General features: G+C 39.6%; 1 protein-coding gene and 1 pseudogene across 1 annotated transcript; both read left to right on the top strand.

Moving 5' to 3' along the window:
• The first annotated feature begins 508 nt into the window (after positions 1–508).
• LOC116599758 (olfactory receptor 51L1-like) lies at positions 509–1,396 on the top strand. Its single transcript, XM_032359736.1, is given in 1 exon segment — positions 509–1,396. A coding segment is annotated over 1 exon segment (888 nt).
• An 8,433-nt stretch (positions 1,397–9,829) lies between these two features.
• LOC116600215 lies at positions 9,830–10,768 on the top strand (annotated as a pseudogene).
• The last annotated feature ends 9,323 nt before the right edge of the window (positions 10,769–20,091 follow it).

Below are 20,091 nucleotides of genomic sequence, written 5' to 3'. Positions count from 1 at the left end.
TTTTGCATTTTCACAGAACATGCATGTTAATTTTTAGCAAAACAGAAGAATGTGTTAAAACGATGAGATTAAGGCTATAAGGGTGCTCTCAAAAACGTAAATAAGAATGAGAATTGATCTATAGGCTAATTTGAAGGAGATCAATGCAGCTTTATTATTTTCACTTAAATTTTGTTGTGTTAATGTACACAACTTATCTAAAGGTTTACGTTTCTCTATTTTGCATGTAATTTAATTTTTCAAGGCTGTGACGTATACCTGAGAGCATCCTAGCAAAGATCACAGGTCCCTGTATACAGTTGGGACCATACTGCATATTTTACAAGCTGTTCCTGACCTGATGATTCAGCTGCCTCAGATGTGTTTCTTCCTACTTTTATTTGTGTAAGTCATTTGAAGAACACTAACAATTGATTTTACATGAATATAGTAGAATTTGCTAACCAGTCTGAATAGTCTGTGACTTTCTCAGCATCTGTTACACCCAAAGTGCTTCTGAAGCACCACCATGGTGGTCTGGAATAACAGTGTTACTCTGGAACCCACCTTTCTCTTAGAGGGCTTCCATGGGCTGAAGTCTGTTCATGCTTGGCTCTCAATTCCATTTTGTCTTGCATACCTGGAGGCCTTTCTAGGCAACATCACCATCCTCTCTGTTATCTGGAATGAGTCTTCACTCCACCAGCCCATGTATTATCTGCTGTCCATCCTGGCTATAACTGACCTGGGCATGTCCATGTCTACACTCCCCACGATATTGGCCATGTTATGGTGGGAAGCCCAGGAAATCAAAGTAGGAGCCTGTTTTACTCAGCTCTTCTTCATCCACACCTTCACATTCCTGGAATCTTCAGTGCTGCTGGCCATGGCCTTTGACCGATTCATGGCTATATGTCATCCACTGCACTACTCAAGCATCCTCACCAATGATATGATTGGTAAGACTGGTTTGGGTTGCTTGCTACGAAGTGCAGGAGTCATGATGCCCACCCCCATATTACTAAGGCGCTATCATTATTGCCACACTAATGTCCTCAGCCACCCCTTTTGCCTGCATCAGGATATTCTGAAATTATCCTGCTCTGATGCCAGTGTCAACAACATCTATGGGTTGTGTGTGGTCATTATCACACTGGGAACAGACTCAGTCCTCATCCTCCTCTCCTATGTCCTAATTCTCCATGCTGTACTAGGCATTGCATCTCGTGAAGAGTGACTAAAAGCACTCAACACTTGTTTTTCCCATGTATGTGTGGTGCTTATCTTCTTTGTACCTCTAATAGGGGTATGCATGGACTATCACTTTGGGAAACACCTGCCTCCCATAGTCCACATTCTCATGTCAGACATTTACCTGCTTCTTCCACCAGTACTCAATCCTAACATCTATATCTGACATCTGACATCTGCTTGGTGTCAGGACCAAGCAGATTCGTCTTGGAATTTTCCACATATTTAGGCAAAGTCCGAATCTTTAGAAAGCATATGGCGTTGGTATGGAGGAAATTTTCTCCATCAGATTCTTAAAGGTGCAGCTTTCTAGATAGGTGATTTTTTGGAGAATTCCTTGAATCTCTTTCAGTTATAAGTTTCTTGTTTGTAAATTTGAAATTTTGTCATTGTTCTGATGATACCTCTGCATTATGTGAACATCTTTGTGTCCTCATACATTATGAGGATTTTAATATAACAAAATAATCTTTTTAATGACATACCGTATTGTTTTCAAAAATAATAATAGAACTAAGATCTCTAAACAATTCAAAGACCCAGATAAGGTTATCTTTGGTAGTCTGTGATCCACACACAAGACCCCAGTGCCCAACTGTTGTGGAAAAATTTATTTCAAGAAAGTAGTCTTGTCTTGGGGGAACCTGGGTGGCTCAGTGGGTTAAAGCCTCTGTCTTTGGCTAGGATCATGATCCCAGGATCCTGGGCTCAAGCCCCATATCAGGCTTTCTGCTTAGCAGGGAGCCTGCTTCCTTCTCTCTCTCTCTCTCTCTCTGCTTGCCTCTCTGCCTACTTGTGATCTCTGTCTGTCAAATAAATAAATAAAATCTTTTAAAAAAGAAAGAAAGAAAGTAGGCTTGTCCTGTAGTGGTCCTGAAATTTTGAAGACCCTACCAAACCCAGTCTTCTCTCTGTCAAATATCATCCCTATAACTGACTTCTTAACCTTATCCTTTTATACTTACCTGTGTATCCTCTTCATTTAGTCCCTTGTACAGCTATTAGAAATCATAATCACCTGCTGGTGTTGAGATAAGCACCTAGGTCATGATTGCTCACCCAAAGTCCACACATAGTCAGTGGGAAAATTAAGCAGGAGTGCACTCACCACATTGAGATCAAGAGGATATCACTAAATCTGGAATGTAGACGGTTTCGGAGAGTGTTTACCCACACAATCAGGTTATAACTTGGGCAAAAACAATTAAGCAATCAAACATTAAATATAAGACAAACATTTCATTTCTGTTTATTGTTATGATGGAGTAGCAGGGATCAGATTTATTCTCTCACCTATAAAATAATAACTATAAAATAATAGTTCTCAAAACTGGATAAAAAGGAAACAAAGGAAATGATCTCTAAAAGAAGGGGAAAATATCATGAGCCCAAACACTGACCTAATCTTACTTATTTACTTACTGGAAATTTATCAAGTCACAGATAGGGGCAGAGAACCCAAACTGAGTCTGATGGTCTCCCTGAATGACAACGTAGAATACCAGAGAGGAGAGAGAGCTGTGCATAGACAAACACATGACCTCAGGACATTCCTCAGAAGCCTTCAGTTGTGCACTGGTCAGTGTATGTCTGTGAAGAAACTACCATGGCAAGGAAAGAACCACCAGAAAGGAGCAGAGGGAGCAGAGATAAGACTTGAGACCAGTCATATCTCAGGTCTCATATATGACAGAGAGGAGTTCCTATGCTTACAGGCAGTGTGGAGAAACCTTGTAATGAACAGAATATTTGGCTATGTACATGGAAGGGTGTTACCTTTAGTAATGATCCCATTATCTCACCCAATTACCATACCAGTTCCTGTGGACCAAAAGCTATATTTGGTCTTTCCTAACAAAGCCTGAAGAAAAGTCTTGAAGGGGTTAAAGCCATTTCCTTGTAACTTTATGACACACATGAATAAAGGTAAAATATATATTTAGAGAAGTACAAAACAGTGAGCACAATTTATTTTGTGTCTTTTCTTTTGGAAACCAACAGCCTGGAAGAAGCATACATTATGCCTCCTAATATATTTTATAGGAATAGATGGCATGTTCTAGTCCTATAAAGGCCTGTTCTCAGACCATAATGGGACCAGTAGGCCCACCTAATTCAATGGATCTGTGTCAGGAATTTCACTGTAGAACACATTTAAACAAGATTCTCAACTGACAGCTTGCCAATGATAAAGTTGAAGCTCTTTATATTCATTTGTTTGACATAAAAAAAAAAAAATCCCTCCATTTGATTCAGAACTCAGGGCTCAGATAGGACAAAAAGTTTTTAAATCCTGGAGTGCTTCTTAAATAGCCACACATACTTTTATAAAAATCAGTACAAGCATAGGAAAAAATGTTTAACAAAATATCTCATAATATTAGGAAGGAGGGAAATCATGACTAAAATATGAAATAATGAAAAATATACATAGACAATCAATCCAGAAAACCATTTGTCAACAAAGAAGAGTTATAAAGAGAAAGGGAAAAAAAGGGAGATACTAAATTAAAACTAATTTCCAACTTTTACTGTCATAGATCCGTACCTTAGAAAGGTCCAATTCACTTAGTAAATGAGGATGAATTTCCAGAAATTTAAGAAGATGATACTATATATTTCAAATAGGAAAGAAAAATCAAAAGAGCTTACCTGCAAGAAAAGGAATTACAGTGGTATCGGAACCCTTGGATTCCACATGGAGGATAGATGATAAATGTAGTCATGCTTATAAAATCATCTTCAACCAATATAACTGTATTAGTTCACTAGGGTTGTGGCAACAAAGTGCCACAGGCTGGGTGGCTTGGACAACAGACATTTCTTGTTTCCCAATTCCTGAGGCTGTAAGTCTGAGAGGGAGGGATCTGCAGTGCTGTTTCTTCCTCAGAACTCAGAAAAAGTGTCTATTCCAGGCCTCAGGCCTAGATTACATGGCGCCTTCCTGATGTACTTGTGTTTTCTTACAGAGCTTTTTTTGTTTTAATAATAATACCAGTCAGGTTAAATCAAGGGCCCACCCTACTGTAGTATGATCTAATTTTGACTTAAATTATTACATGTGTAATGACCCTATTCCTGAATAAGGTCATATTCTAAGGTACTGGGTATTAGTATGTCAACATATAAATTTATGGCAGAAAGGGACACAGTTTAATCAGTAATGACTAAACCCAAAATATCAATGATAGTTGAGGGCAAAATAATATTTCACGCATACAGAGATGTTGAAATTCTACCTCCCATTCATTCTGTTTTTGGAACTTAATATAAGGATGTGTTCCACAAAAAGTAAGGAGCTGTCTGTGAAATGGGAAGACATGAGTTAAGAAAAAAGGGAATTCCAAACAGGAGAGTAGAATAGGGAATTCCCAGCTAGGAACATGAAAAGCAAACAGTTCAGACTAGAGCTACAGAGCTGAGGCCACTCAGAAGGAGGTCTTTCAGGTAAGAAAAAAGGAAGAAGAAAAAGGCAGTGGCAGAAGAGGAGGAGGAGGAGAATTAAATCTGTATCTGTTGAGATATTTCACATTTTAAGTTTCTGAAAAGATAATCCAAACTGTCTTAGTCATTAAAAAGAATTTATTGGTTTTTACAACAAACAGATGCTGGTCTTGTTTAATATAACAGTTATTTGAATAACTAAACTGCATCAGTGGGGACTAAGTTTGTTTTAATATTTGCTATTGAGATTCTGAGCTCATTTTGCTCCTAAAATTAGCTGCCTTTATGGATCCAAGATATCTCTCAGCATCTCTCAAGATTCGATGTGTCCTACCTCACACTCAAGAAGGTAGAAACGTACCATTAAGCAAATGTCTTAAAATTGATTTTGATTTTGTACAAAGACCTATTGGATCCAAGAGAATATTTCACTGTATATGTACAGGTGAAAAAAACTATAAGTTTGCAGGAAGTAGCTTGAATGTTTGTAGAGAATGATGGAGAAGATTGGCAATGGTCAAATGAGAGAAAGATATTACTTCTCATACGTTGTAGTCAGTGTTTTATTTCATAAGCCTAAATGCCATTTTAGGAAGGTTCCCAGAAACTTCAGCTGTGTGATAAAGGGATATAATTTCTTCAATCCAAAAAGATCACATTCTAATAAAATCTACTTGATTTTTGCAAGATTTTTAAAAATATTTTATTTATTAATTTATTTGACACAGAAAGAAAGAGATCACAAGTAGGCAGAGAGGCAGGCAGAGAGAGGAGGGAAGCAGGCTCCCCGCTGAGCATAGAGCCCAATGCGGGGCTCGATCCCAGGATCCTGAGATCATGACCTGAGTCAAAGGCAGCGCCTTAACCCACTGAGCCACCCAGGTGCCCCTGCAAGATTGATTCTAATATTTGAAAAGAAAAAATTTTTTTAAAGATTTTATTTATTTCACAGACAGATGTTGCAAGCAGGCAGAGAGGCAGGTAGAGAGAGGGGGGAAGCAGGCTCCCTACTGAGCAGAGAGCCCGATGTGGGGCTCCAACCCAGGACCCTGAGATCATGACCTGAGCTAAAGGCAGAGGCTTTAACCCACTGAGCCACCCAGGCACCCCAAAAAAAAATTTTTTTTTAAGATTTTATTTATTTATTTGAGAAAGAGAAAGAAAGCCTGAGGCCATTGGGGGGAGGGGCAGAGAGGGAGGGAGAAGCAGGCTCAGCAGGGAAACTGATTGCTTGATCCCAGGACCCTAGGATCAGGACCTCAGTCTTAGGCAGTGCATAACTGATTGAGTCACCCAGGTGCCCCTGAAAAGAAAATATTTAATGTTATTAGAGATTTCAGAAGAAAAATGGCCACAGAGTTGGCAGTGATTGGTGATTCCTAAACTTTCTCTGCATGAACAATATCTATGCATCTGTTCTTGTGAGCTGAAATTTAGAAGATGAAGAAGAAACAAATTATGACTGACCATGTACTATGTATACGACACTGACCTAAATGCTTCAGATGTTATGCCTGAGTTTTCATGCCTGAGAGACCACCAAGGAGCCAAGCACCGATGCAGTCACACGATGGTTTATTTGACAAGCTTAAGCTTGGGCCCAAGTATACCTGACACAGCAAAGTAGGGACTTATAGTCAGAGTTTTTAAAGGCAGGGGAGGGGTGGACTCGGGCATGGGTGAGGACAAAGGGGATTAGGGATGGTGTAAGTCTCTAAGGAATTTTGGAAGCAAGGTCTCCAGGACCTTGAGGGGCTAGCTATTGTTGGGAGAAAGGTTATTTATTACCAGTAATAAAAATCTTCTCGTGAGACTCTTTAGATGTATATCAGTGGACCATATGCTTGGGAATGATTCTCCACACTATCTTGGAGGTTTAGAGATAAAGTTTCCTAAAGGAATTGTTAAAGTAGACTTACAGGATCATGGTTGGATCTGTTGGAGAAGTGGTCGGTCAGGCTAGGATTGTCCTTAGCAAAACCTCAAGGTGAAGGCAGTTGAGTCCCCAGAGGAGAACCACTCTGTCTGTTTCAAGGGCTTTTCAGTAGGTAAGGAATTTTAATGATTGTCTTCTGCCTCTGTTTCCCACATCAGCTAAACTTGAGGTGGGATGGCTTTAATTTTCTTGGCCTCCACACAGAGAGATCTAATTTGTATCAAATGTACCCAGTGAGAAAGACATTATTTTGATCCCCATTTTATAGTTAAGGAAACAGGCACAGAAATGATACATAAGTCATCCAAAGTCAAGCAGCTAATGTGGCAGAGCCAGAACTTGAATCAGCACTCTGATAACAGTATTGAAATTTTGGCACTAATCGATAGGATTTTTGAAATTTGTACAGGTGAAATCATGGTTATGATAGAGAATTCATGTGCAGAAAATAATGTGGAAAAAAGATCATGGATCTCTGCCCTTGGTGCTACTTGGGGAAACTCAAAGCAGCTTTATGAGAGGAGGTTGGAAAAAACTTAGTGAAAAGAAACAGTAAAATGAAAAAACAAAAAGCTTCTATACTAGTTCAAATATTTAAATTTAAATTACCTAGTTCTATTAAATAAATAAATGAAAAAATGGACAAATAAATAAGCCAATTTCTTCTCTATGTAGGTCAGTAAGCCCTCGAATTGGACCACAGAGCCACATTCACACGGAGAGACAGTGTGTTTTCACATGTGTCAAGTATAGATGACAAAAACCATGTGCTTTATCCCTACTTTCCAACTTGTGCTTCCATATCCTTCAGTTTGCTTTTATGTTCCTTGGGATTTTTGGTCTGGGGAATAGAATCTGGAGGTCTGTGCGCAGTCTCCAAGGACTCAATCCCAGAGCTTCACATAAAGCTGGGATTAAAATGGGATGTTTTCGGGGCGCCTGGGTGGCTCAGTGGATTAAGCCACTGCCTTCGGCTCAGGTCATGATCTCAGTGTCCTGGGATCGAGCCCCGTATCGGGCTCTTTGCTCAGCGGGAGCCTGCTTCTCTCTCTCTCTCTCTGCCTGACTCTCCGCCGACTTGTGATCTCTCTGTCAAATAAATAAATAAAATCTTTAAAAATAAAAAAATAAAAAAAAAAAATAAAATGGGATGTTTTCTTAGGAATATCCCTTAGGTGCTAGGAGCCTAACATAAAGGCACTCCCCATGAAGTCCTCAGAGAGAGGTATAAGGGCCGCCCTGCTCGATGCTGTGTGAAAGTCTCGATTCCTGTGGAAGGAAAATGTGAATCAGTGGCTGGTGTCCGGTGAACAGGTGTGGCGGGAAATGCAGAGATCCATCCATGGGCAGAGCAGCCTGAGAGCTGGACCAAGTGGCCAACTGCACCCGGCAGGAAAAAAAACAAAATTGTATCTTTAAATGGGGATGAGATTATCTTTAAATGGGGATTATATTATGTTTAAAAGTCTCTGGAAGATGCAATGCCCTTAATATCATCCTGTCAGTTGCATTAGATGAAATTAATTTCCATGTCAGTAGGAAGGGATGAGGCCAGTGGAGAGCTGTTGTCGTGAGTGGGCTCCTAGTGTTGTTCTGTATTAAACAACAGGGACTCTCCAGCTTCACCTTGGGCATCACCCTTCTAGGCAATAGTTTCTTACTTGACCAGGTGTTTATGTTTTTACAGAGAAAGAAGAGTTTGTGCACTTTGAAGAACTGTTCTTTCTTCATTGGACTGAACTTACAAATGATAGTTTTTTTTTTTTTACCTTGATATGTTTTCTATATTGAAAAAGATAAAAATAAAGTGAAAGTATGACAAAGACAAAAATAAATATCTCTGCTTTTTAAAAATTTTCTTTATTTATTAAGAGTGAGAGGGCATGTGTGAACAGGAGAGGGGCAGAGGCAGAAGGAGAGAGAGACCTCAAGCAGACTCCATGCTGAGCGTGGAGCCCGCTGCAAGACTCATTCTCTTGATGCTGAAGTCAGGAAGTGAGCTGAAATCAAGAGTTGGATGCTTAACAGAGCCACCCAGGTGCTCCTATCTCTGCTTTATTTTTTATTACAACTGCTGAACCATACATTCCAGGGCAAGTTCCTTTACCTCATTCTGAGTGGTTTGATGCATTCTGTCGTATTTTGAAGGCATTACTTAAGTGTCTTTCTCCATACCCTTCAGATCATTACAGAACTAGATTCTTCTCTATTAAAACATGATTGTCCCAGAAAGGTGCAAAAAATATCTTTTCTAGTACCAAAATCATTTGAGGCTTTTTACCCAACTCACCTCTCTTCCCAGGGTCTTGGACTGGTAAGGGAAGTATCCGAGTGTTGGCTCCCTAGCAGTGGTAAAATGAACACCAATAAGATAACAGGTGCTCTGAGAGTACTGGATATGCTATGAGAGTGAACAGGTGTGATATGGCATTAGACAACCCTCCTTTCCCACCTGATACTTGGTGCTACCTGTGAATCATAAGAGTTCTTGTTTCTATACCTGGCCAGGCATCCCAAGGGGTCGCCCTTATTATCTGATCTGGTGTGTATAAGAGGCTGCTAGGCCAGGGTCAGAGTTTTTACAGATCAGTCAGAAGAAATCAGATTTTAATTGTGTGAGTACCTAGACTCCTGGGTCTAGAATTTATTTTCATTATGAATTTTTAAAGGTATTATCTATCTATCTATCTATTTCTTTCTTTCTTTCTTTCTTTCTTTCTTTCTTTCTTTCTTTCTTTCTTTCATGTCTCTGTCTTTTTTTTGCTTAAAGGCATTTTTGACTGCCTCTGTAGTATATTAACTTGACCTCATCTGTAGTCTTGGTGTTGCCAATGTCACTCATCAGAGTGATATTTCCCAGAGTGGAATCACATCCAATCTCTTTCAAAGTGAATGATAAGCTCTAATTATTAGAAATCTTCACTGAGCTTGCTGCAAGCCTCCATATTTGGGATTAGAACTCAATCCTCAGGCAGGGTGGAAACTCTGAATATGACCTCGACCTCCCTTATCAAATGGCTGTGAGGTATCTCTTATATGTCCTTCATTGGCACACTTACTATGTATTAAGCTTGACATCAACTCTATCTTGAAACACTGAGCCAGCAAGTGACATGACATCCCCTTCAGACTTTGATCTCTCTTCTGATCTCTTCTTCTTGCTCTCTCTCATTTTTCCCCTAGAAGAGGAGAGTTTCACCTCCTTTGGCCAATGACAGCATGACATACCAGAACAGTAGTATTTTTCACCCAACCACATTCTTCCTCGTTGGAATCCCGGGTCTGGAAGGGGCCCATGCCTGGATCTCCCTGCCTTTCTGCTCAGTTTACCTTGTGGCCTTACTGGGCAATGCCACAATTCTGCTGGTCATCAAGATGGAGCAGAACCTTCAGAGGGAGCCCATGTTCTACTTCCTGGCCCTTCTTTAAACTATCGATTTGGCCCTTTCCACAACCTCTGTGCCCCGCATGCTGGATATCTTCTGGTTTGATGCTCATGAGATTAACTTTGGGACTTGTGTGGCCCAGATGTTTTTGATCCATGCCCTCACTGGCATGGAGGCTGAGGTTTTGCTGGCCATGGCCTTTGACTGCTATGTGGCCATCTGTGCTCCACTCCACTATACGACCATCTTGACATCCCGGGTGTTGGTGGGTATCAGTGTGTTCATTGTGTTTCGTCCAGTTCTGTTTACACTTCCCAAAATCTATCTCATCTACCGCCTGCCCTTCTGTCAAGCTCGTGTAATACCTCATTCCTACTGTGAACACATGGGCGTCGCAAAACTGTCCTGTGGAAACATCCGTATCAATGCCATCTATGGGCTTTTCATGGTCTCTCTCTTTCTGCTGAACGTGGTCCTTATTGGCATCTCTTACATCTACATTCTGCGAGCTGTCTTCCGCCTCCCATCACAGGATGCTCGGCTAAAAGCACTCAGCACATGTGGCTCTCACGTTGGAGTCATCTGTGTTTTCTATATCCCCTCAGTGTTCTCCTTCCTCACTCAACGATTTGGACACAACACACCATGCTACATTCACATTCTTGTTGCCAACCTCTATTTAGTTATCCCACCTTCACTCAACCCCATAATTTATGGTGTAAGGACCAAACAGATTCGAGAGCGAGTGCGCCATGTCTTTGCTAAAAAGTAGGTACTCTTGCCTTTGTTTACCAAGAATTTTGACCTAGCAGGGGAAATGTGGGCCCATTTGAGGTTTTTTTCTGTCTAAATTTAGTGCTGCCAAATTATATTCTGGAGCATTTGATCTTGTCCCATTGTTGATACTATGATTTGAATAATCTTTAAAATATTTCAAGTTCAAGGACCAAATAATGCAGTTGTTGAAATTTAGCCTCTTTTTAGTTCTTTTTCAGCAGAATACAATATTTATAGGACTAACATATAGTAAGAAGTGGATGTCAATTTAGACTAATATCTATCTATATAATAGATGAAGAAAATTCCTTTCAACCATGTTTTTCCTAGAGAGAAACTAGAAATACATTTTGGATTCAGATATTAATCTAATTTCATTTTTTCTGTGAAATATGAGTAAACTGTAATCAATTAATGTGCAATTTTTAAAATTAATCCTTGCTTTTTCATCCTAGATAAGATATGGGGTAGAATATATGATTTATAGAATGACACTGTGAAGGCAAAGGAATCTCACAACTCAATTTTGTTCTACTTCTTGGAACTTGCACAGAAGTATGATTTCACAAACTACCTTTAGTTCTATCCCCTGCCAACTCACCTCTCTTCAATGCTAATGTTTTTTTTACTTGTTCCTCCAGTGATGAATCTTATCGTGTACTATGTGAAAACCAGGCAAATTAGAGTAAAGAGTTCTAGCAAAATTATGACATAAGCAGATATAATAGTCATGTATTATAGAAAACATATCTTGGGAATGTCTTGGAGTTTAAAGGTGAGTTGAGGAAACCTAGTATTTGCCACAAATAATTGTCAGCGTATTTTTCTTGTTATTATCATCAGATTTATCTAATTCAAACTGGACACTAAACAAGGACATAAAACAAAAAAAATGGGAAGTATGTTTTCTGAGGTCTCTATCCCAGTTTAAAAAAAAATGAAAATATCAAATGTCATCTCTCTATAAATTCCAATCAAGATGTGATATGGTAGCTCATCTTTCTACCAGAAATGTATTTTTAATCCTATTCAATCTATCTATACTAAATTCTTTTGATTCTAGACCCAAATTATATCATAATTCATCTCCTCACTATCTCCTTTTTAAGCCCCCTAATGTGTCACCAGCATGTCTGTAGCAAATCATTGCAATAACCTCCATGGTCTCTAAATGGTTACTTTTACTGCTTTCTAAATGGTTTTCTATGTAAGATGAAAGTTCTCTTTTTAAAAGAAAATTTGAATGAAACACTATGTCTTTTAAATATGTACTCTAACTTCTTTGGGATTTGAATTAAAACTCTAAGTACATACTAAATATCTACACATGTCCTTGGCCCTCTCTCTCTCTCCAATATTATCAGATAAACTATAGCTACAGTGGCATTCTGAAAATTTGTTGAATTTACAAATATTTCTGTTTCTTTTAGGTTTTCACATCTGACCCTTATTCTTAGATGATCTTGTCCTCAATTTCTTTTAACTCTTTATTATTCATTTTTAAAATTTCATCATAATTTCATAGTAGATTACCTGAGCTCTCATAGTTCAAAGTATGACCCTCTTTTTAAAGAACCTTTTCTTGCTTATTTATTCTTTATTCTTCATTTTACTTATTATTATGATTTGCAATTACAGATATATCTTATAGGTTTTTTATTTCTACTTTCTAAATAGAGTGTGCTATTAGTGGGGGGAAAGACATATCTGTTTTCTTTATGTCTCTGTGCTTAATATCTAGGATAATTCCGGCACAGAATATGCCTCCAACAAATAACTGTTAACAAATGGATGTGGAAATGAGGCCATGTTTTATAAAGGGAGTTGTTTGTTGAAGAGTTCAGAAATACTCCATTCATGTGGGATATAACTTTCTTAACTAGTTTATTTTGAAAATAGGCATAGCACAGATGCTCACAGATTTTGAAAGTAGGAAAAATATGGGATTAAGGAGGAATTTTTTGTCTTGGGCTTGATGGGTGACTTATAGTCCACATTCTCCTCCTAATGTGACTTAAAAACCTTGTGAATCGCAGAAAATATTTCTTACATTTTCTTATCCCCACTCATCGACCAAAGATTTCTCTACCAACCACACCAGTTGTAATCTCCTGCACTTACATCCTCAGGTAAATAAAGCAACAACTTCCATCAATAACAAATGCTTAAGAATAATAACCAGCCTGTAAGGGGATAGTATCTCACAATTAATGAAAAACTTTCAGATATAGGCATTGCATTTGAAATGCTAATATATACTTCTAGGCAATTTCAGGCACACTTTCTATTTTGATTCTCACAATAACTAATTAAATAAATAATTCTTCCAATTTTTTCCATTGAAGAGATTGAGGCTCTCAGAGATTACTTTACTCAATTCCCACACATACAGGAAATCAAAGCTGGTAGTCATCTTATCTTTTATATCCCAGGATAGTACTATTTGGCTACATTTTAGCTTTCACATTCAGCATTGCATCTGTTTCCACAATTCTATCTCAGATCAGGGAGCTAAGTGCCTCTGTGCCTGAATAACATCACAGATGTAACCATGGGCACTGAGGGATATAACTCACCAGCACATGTTGACATCCTTTATTAATTGTTAGAAATGGAAGCTCATATTTTCCCAGTGTGAAGATAGGCAGTACAAAGTGAATGCTTCGAGTGTATGTTAATAGGAGGAGGGACAATAAAATGGATTTAAAGCCTATCAATTCTCATGGTTTATTGTACAGGCATGTCACACTCAGTACAATTTATATTTCAGGTTGTTTCTGACCTTCTTGATAAAATAAGACAAAAGCAAGATGAAGCTACAAAAATGTCAGTAAGAATGGGAGGACTTTATGGTCACCCTGATTATTCCCACATGTTCCTGGAAGAATGAAAGCCTAACTCTGGGCCTCCTAAAACAATGGTTCTCAACTGGGAAAAATTTGGCCACCAGAAGACATTTAGCAATATCCAGAAACATTTTTGGTTTTTGCAACCTGGGAAGTCTGTTATCATCTACTGGGTAAAGATTAGGGAGGATGCCAACCCATTTTACAGGATGCACTCTACAATGCACAGTACAGCACACTCTATAATCCTCCCCAAAATAACTATCCAGCCCAGATATCAGTGTCAGAGATTAGGAGCGGTGGTCTAAATGTAACTGTCAAACAAGAAATGGTTAACCCCATGGTTACGCAGATTGCCTTGAGCTAGACTACACAGAACTTCAGCATAATCTGCTGTCAGGGCAGTCCCTCAGAAAGGCACTCAATGGAAGATGGAGAAAACTTCTGGAAAAGCAAAAGAATCCACGTTCAAGATGCTAAAACACTCTTCCTTTATAAGAAGAAACAGCAAAGCCATATGGAATGCATATAAACTTGACCAGGGGATAATAGTTTAAAGATTTTTAAAATTATGATATTTTGTTGTTTTGCTTTTCTATTGGATATTAGCCAATTATGAGAGATTTGGGGAAAACATTGCAAGGGATGATACACATATAAAATTAAAAGGACAAAAAAGAGCCATTATTTCCTAGATGTATTAGGTCTGAGAATCAAGCAAAAAGAATACTTCTTTGTGATACTGGAGTTACGTGAGCAAATTAGTGTAATTTTCTCTTTTTCTTTTACTATTTTTTAAATTTATTTGACACAAAGAAAGAGAGAGAGATCACAAGTAGGCAGAGAAGCAGGCGATTGGGGGAGGGGGGAAGCAGGCTCCCTGCTGAGCAGAGAGCCTGATGAGGGGCTCAATCCCAGGACCCTGAGATCATGACCTGAGCTCAAGGCAGAGGCTTAACCCACTGAGCCACGCAGGCACCCCTAGTGTAATTTTCAAAATAGGTGAGTATTTGCTTGTGTAGCTTAAACATCTTAGTGTTATTAGGGCCCTTTAGCATATTTTCCTCATAGATAACCTTGTAAATTAAAACCTCAAGTAAGTTGGGAATCTACACTTTCTAGACTTCAGTTCTGATGTGCAAAAGTGAGTGCCCAGTTGCATCAAATCAAAGACACACTGATTGTAAACAGCATTCCAATTTCGGAGATCTTAAAATGTGAAGAATGTGCATCTTAGAATACATAAAATATAGTGTTATTTCTATATAAAAGTTGTTCCTGGTCATTTTATCTAAGAATATTTTCAAAATCAGGCAGGTTCTACAAATCTTAGATTCATCAATGGTAAAAAACTCAGAATAAATGCCTCCATTTCTTATACATGTTTAGAAAATAATTGCTTTGCAGTGTTCTCTTTGTCTATCTTTTCCCCTCTCTCATGTAAGGGTGTGCCCCTCCCAGAGGAACTTGCTTGTGGACTCTGGATGTAGGGGCGGGGCAGGCTGGGTGTAGACATCCAATCGGTGGGGCGCGCGTATATCCACTAGGATGAATTGAGATCCGATTGGCCACCTGTGTAGGGCCGGGGCTCAACCAACCCCATAAAGGTTGATGTGCGAGGCTGTCAAGCAAGCAGGAGAGCTGTGGTGGGAGCAGAAGGAAGAGTCTTGAGGAGTGGAAGAGCTGTAACAGCTCTTGTAAGAGCTATAACCGTCGCCGGCGGTCCCTCCGCTGGCAGTCTCCAGGCCCCTGCAGCCTCGGGTGGCCCTGAATCACCGCCTGCAGCCTCCAGCCACCTGCAGCCTCCAGCCACCTGCAGCTTCCAGCCGCCTGTGGCCCCGCCTCCGGCGGCCCCAAGCCGCCTGCAGCTTCGAGCTGCCTGCGGTCCCTCCTTCGGTGGTCCCCCATCCGGCGCCCCCGAGCCGCCTGCTGTCTCCAGTCCCCTGCAGCTTTGAGTGGCCTGCCTTCCCGCCTCCGGTGGCCCCGAGCTGCTGCCTGCAGCCTCCAGCCGCCTGCGGCCCCGCCTCCGGTGGTCCCGCCTCTGGTGGCCTGCTTTCCGCAGCCCCGAGCTGCAGCCTCTGGCAGTTGCGCTGCCAGCTAGCCCTCGCCACCAGCGGTCCGGTCGAGACACCAGCGGTTGAGTGGTCAGCGGTCCCAATGCCTGCAGCCCTTGGATGCCAGCAGTCCCAAGACACCAGCGGTCCAGTGGTCAGCGGTCCTGACACCTGCAGCCCCTGGATGCCAGCGGTCTGAGACGCCAGTGGCCCTCAGATGCCAATGGCCCCTAGCCGCCAGCAGCCTCGCTGCAAAATGCCTCTCCACCTTGAGCCATGAGCGACCTTGTCTGCAGTGGTGGCCTCCTCTGGGTGGCAGCCTTGTCAGAGTGGCATCGTGGGGAGCAGAGTCTGTGTCATCCGGGTTGTCCTCTTTGTCATCTTCTCTGTCATCATTGCCTCTTCATCGTCGGGGGCGGCCTTGTCTGGGAAGAGGTCTTGTCTCCTCCAAGAATGGCCTCTTCTTGGGAGCGGCTCTGATCATGGAGGGGCCTCATCTGCGGAGCAGCCTCATCTAGAGCAGCCTCCTCCAGAGCGACCTTGTCGGGATCATCATCATCGCCTTTTCGTAAGAGATAGCCCTGATCGGTCAGTTTGATTCTTGATGCTTGGCGCGAAATAAAGTTTTGCTTGACCTTCGCTTTGTATCAGTCTTGTTCCTTTGATCACAGACCCTAACATCTCACAGGCATTCTGTTTCTATTTCTGCATGACCATTCATCAACCACTTTTTTTTTCCCCTGAGATTCTTCAGTTTCAGTTGAAGATGTTCTAGATTTTGCTTTTGCCATTTCAAGCTGTTTGATAAGTTGTTGATCAAAGAAACAGTCCAAGATTCTCATTATAACTGCATATTAGAGTGCTCAGTGAAGACACACACTTAATTATGTGCCATTATTTAATTCAAAAACCATTTGTTAAATACCTACTTTGTTGCACGTTACTACATGATTATGCAAAGATGATTAATGGGATGAGAAAATATTCTATAACACATTTTAATTCATTAATTATAATCGACCTCGTGAATTTAATTCTAGTATAAACACTGTTGGTTTTCTTTTTTGTAATGTGACTCCCTTAAGTTTGGTTGCTAAGGCAACCACTTCAAAGGGACAATCTACTTCGAAGATAAATGTATTGACAGCCACTGAACTAGATAAATGCCAGGCTCTCCACTCCACCCCCGCCCTCACATCTACCCACAAGGCTCCTTTGTTTTAGAGATCTTGATTGATTTCCATAAGTGAACACTTGGGCCATTTATTTTTTCTATACCTTCAATGTACACTCTGGCTTTTATGTTTTATAATCACATATAAAGAGTGAACACATAAAACCCTGAGTCCCAACAAGAGCAGAACCCCAGTCCTGTGCCATGTGCTGGCAAATGAGCCAAGAAAAAAAGTTGGTAAATAGCTATTGAATCTCATTATGACCTCCAAGATCTTATCATATTCTATTTTCTCTATCTGTGTCTGCATTATGAGCTCAGGCCTAGATCCATGTCCCCTGAGTCAACCAACCCCTTAGAAGATTTTCCATGAGATGTGTGGTGTTATTCTCCAAACAGCTCTTGCTTATAGCCATCCCCAAGGACTCTCTTGGCTTCATAAGATATTGTCTACAAAGCACAAAAGGGAGTCTATAAATTCTTTCCTGATTCTAATCTCTTCCTTCCCATTGACTTTGGGGTGGAGTGTTACATTGTTTTTAAAAAAGGTCAGAAGGAGGTAAGATATAAATCTACTCTTTCAGAATATTTGACATCATTTCATTCCACTCTCTATTTCTTCGGATCCTGAAAAGAAGAGCTAGATGTTAAAACAAAAGCAAAACAGGGAGCGCTTGGGTAGCTCAGTCAGTTAAGTCTCTGACTCTTGGTTTCACCTTAGGTCATGATCTCAGAGTTGTGAGATCCACACACAGTAGAGAGCTTGGAATAACTCTCCCTCCCACTCTGCTCCTACCCCTGCTTTCTCTTTCTCCCTCAAATAAGTACATACATACATACATACATACTTTAAAAAAGGGCAAATCAAAAGATTTGATCATGGAAATTGAGACTCTTTCAGAATTACCAAAGACAGATAGAATGTACATGCTGATGGGAGTGTCTCCTGGCAAATTTCAGAAATACCCAGTCTGAATGAGATGTGCGAGAAGGGTCTATAGCTCAAATATCGCATGATTCTTTTTCTTTATGTCCCAGTGGCAGATAGATACAGGACTCTGGACAAATTATTTTACCTCTCTAAGATTTGGTTTTTATCTGTAAAATGGATAAAATTATAGCATAACAACACAAATGAGAAAAAACTACCTAAACCATGTAGCAGGGTGTTATATTACTACATAAAAGATTTAAATAATAAATATATGATAAAATAATTACATTTATGGATGCTTGCCAAATACATTTAAATTAAATCTCAATAATACCTAGTTCTATAAAAATAGTCTTCAAGACAATGGTGAAACCAAGGCCAGAATACAAATGGTCAGTCTGTAAGTCTATCATCATAATTTTGGTCAAATCTAAGAGTCAGAAAAGCAAGTAAGTTCTATGGCTCAGATAAGGAGTTTCAAAAGGTGGGCAAACTCCTAAAATGGTGAATATCATGTATTTATTTGCAACTGTGGTCTTTCTCTTGTGTCCTAAACACTCATTCTTAATAAGATAAGTGTCCCAAAGGAAAACAACCCTTGGATAATACTGTGGGTGTTCACCCATTTGGAGGTTGAGAAGAAGAGGAAAATCCAGAAAAATGCAGCTAGTATGATACTGAAACACAATGAGATTATACTTTATTAAAAGCCAAGTTTCTCTCATATTCTCAACATTCTTGGAAAACTCTGAGAGTCAACTCTGACAGGTAATTTAAAATGAGGGAGATTGTGCTTAACTAATGAATCATTGAACACTACACCAAAAACTAATTATGTACTATGCAGTGGCTAACTGAACATATTAAAAAAAGTAATACTCAAAAATCCATACAAAAATTATAGCATGAGTTAATAAATTAATAAATGTTTTTGAATTTAAAAAATGAGGGAGATTGTGTGGATGATTCCATGGACAGTCAATAATGACTGATCATTAAGAAAATGGGGGGGCAAAACTCAATAAAGTTAATGACTTTGGAAAAGACAGACACTCCTTTGGACAAACAGCCAAGGAATTGTGTTTCCATATGTTAACAAGCACAAATATTTGTTAGTAAAGAACACCAAACGAGGAATCTAAAGGAAAACAAAAGATCAAAATTCACATATATATTGTTTCACAAAATATATGAAGTTTAGTCTAAAAAGACACAGCTAATGGAAGAAAGCATTACTGTCTTCAACTTTGGGGAATTACATTCAATTAAATAAATAATTATGAAGTTGCAACTATGCTTCACTAGTAAAAATGCTAGGCTCTGGACATGCAGCCATGAACAGTGTACACATGAATCCCTACCCTTATATTCCAGAGTAGGAGAAGACAGACATCAATTAAGAACTAATGGGGGAGTTTATCTTTGTGTACGGTGCAAGAGAATGGTCGAGTTTCATTCTTCTACATATAGCTGTCCAGTTTTCTCAGCACCATTTATTGAAGAGACTGTCTTTTTTCCATTGTATATTTTTTTCCTGTTTTGTCGAAAATTATTTGACCATAGAGTTGAGGGTCCATATCTGGGCTCTCTACTCTGTTCCACTGGTCTATGCGTCTGTTTTTATGCCAGTACCATGCTGTCTTGGTGATCACAGCTTTGTAGTAAAGCTTGTAATCAGGTAATGTGATGCCCCCAGTTTTATTTTTGATTTTCAACCTTTCCTTAGCGATTCGGGGTCTCTTCTGATTCCATACAAATTTTTGGATTATTTTCTCTAGCTCTTTGAAAAATACCCGTGAAATTTTTATCAGAATGGCCTTAAAAGTATAGATTACTCTAGGCAGTATAGACATTTTAACAATGTTTATTCTTCCGATCCAAGAGCATGGAATCTTACACTGTACACAAAGATAAACTCAAAATGGATAAAAGACCTCAATGTGAGACAGGAATCCATCAGAATCCTAGAGGAGAACACAGGCAGTAACCTCTTCGATATCAGCCACAGCAACTTCTTTCAAGATGTGTCTCCAAAGGCAAAGGAAACAAAAACAAAAATAAACTTTTGGGACTTCATCAAGATCAAAAGCTTCTGCACAGCAAAGTAAACAGTCAACAAAACAAAGAGGCAACCCATGGAATGGGAGAAGATATTTGCAAATGACAGTACAGACAAAAGGTTGATATCCAGGATCTATAAAGAACTCCTCAAACTCAACACACACAAAAGAGACAATCATATTAAAAAATGGGCAGGAAATGTTTATAGCAGCAATGGCCACGGTAGCCAAACTGTGGAAAGAACCAAGA

This window comes from Mustela erminea, chromosome 9, assembly GCF_009829155.1.
Source record: "Mustela erminea isolate mMusErm1 chromosome 9, mMusErm1.Pri, whole genome shotgun sequence".
Classification (NCBI taxonomy): domain Eukaryota; kingdom Metazoa; phylum Chordata; class Mammalia; order Carnivora; family Mustelidae; genus Mustela; species Mustela erminea.
Note: the sequence above shows the minus strand (reverse complement) of the source record. Positions and strands in the feature narration are given on the sequence as shown.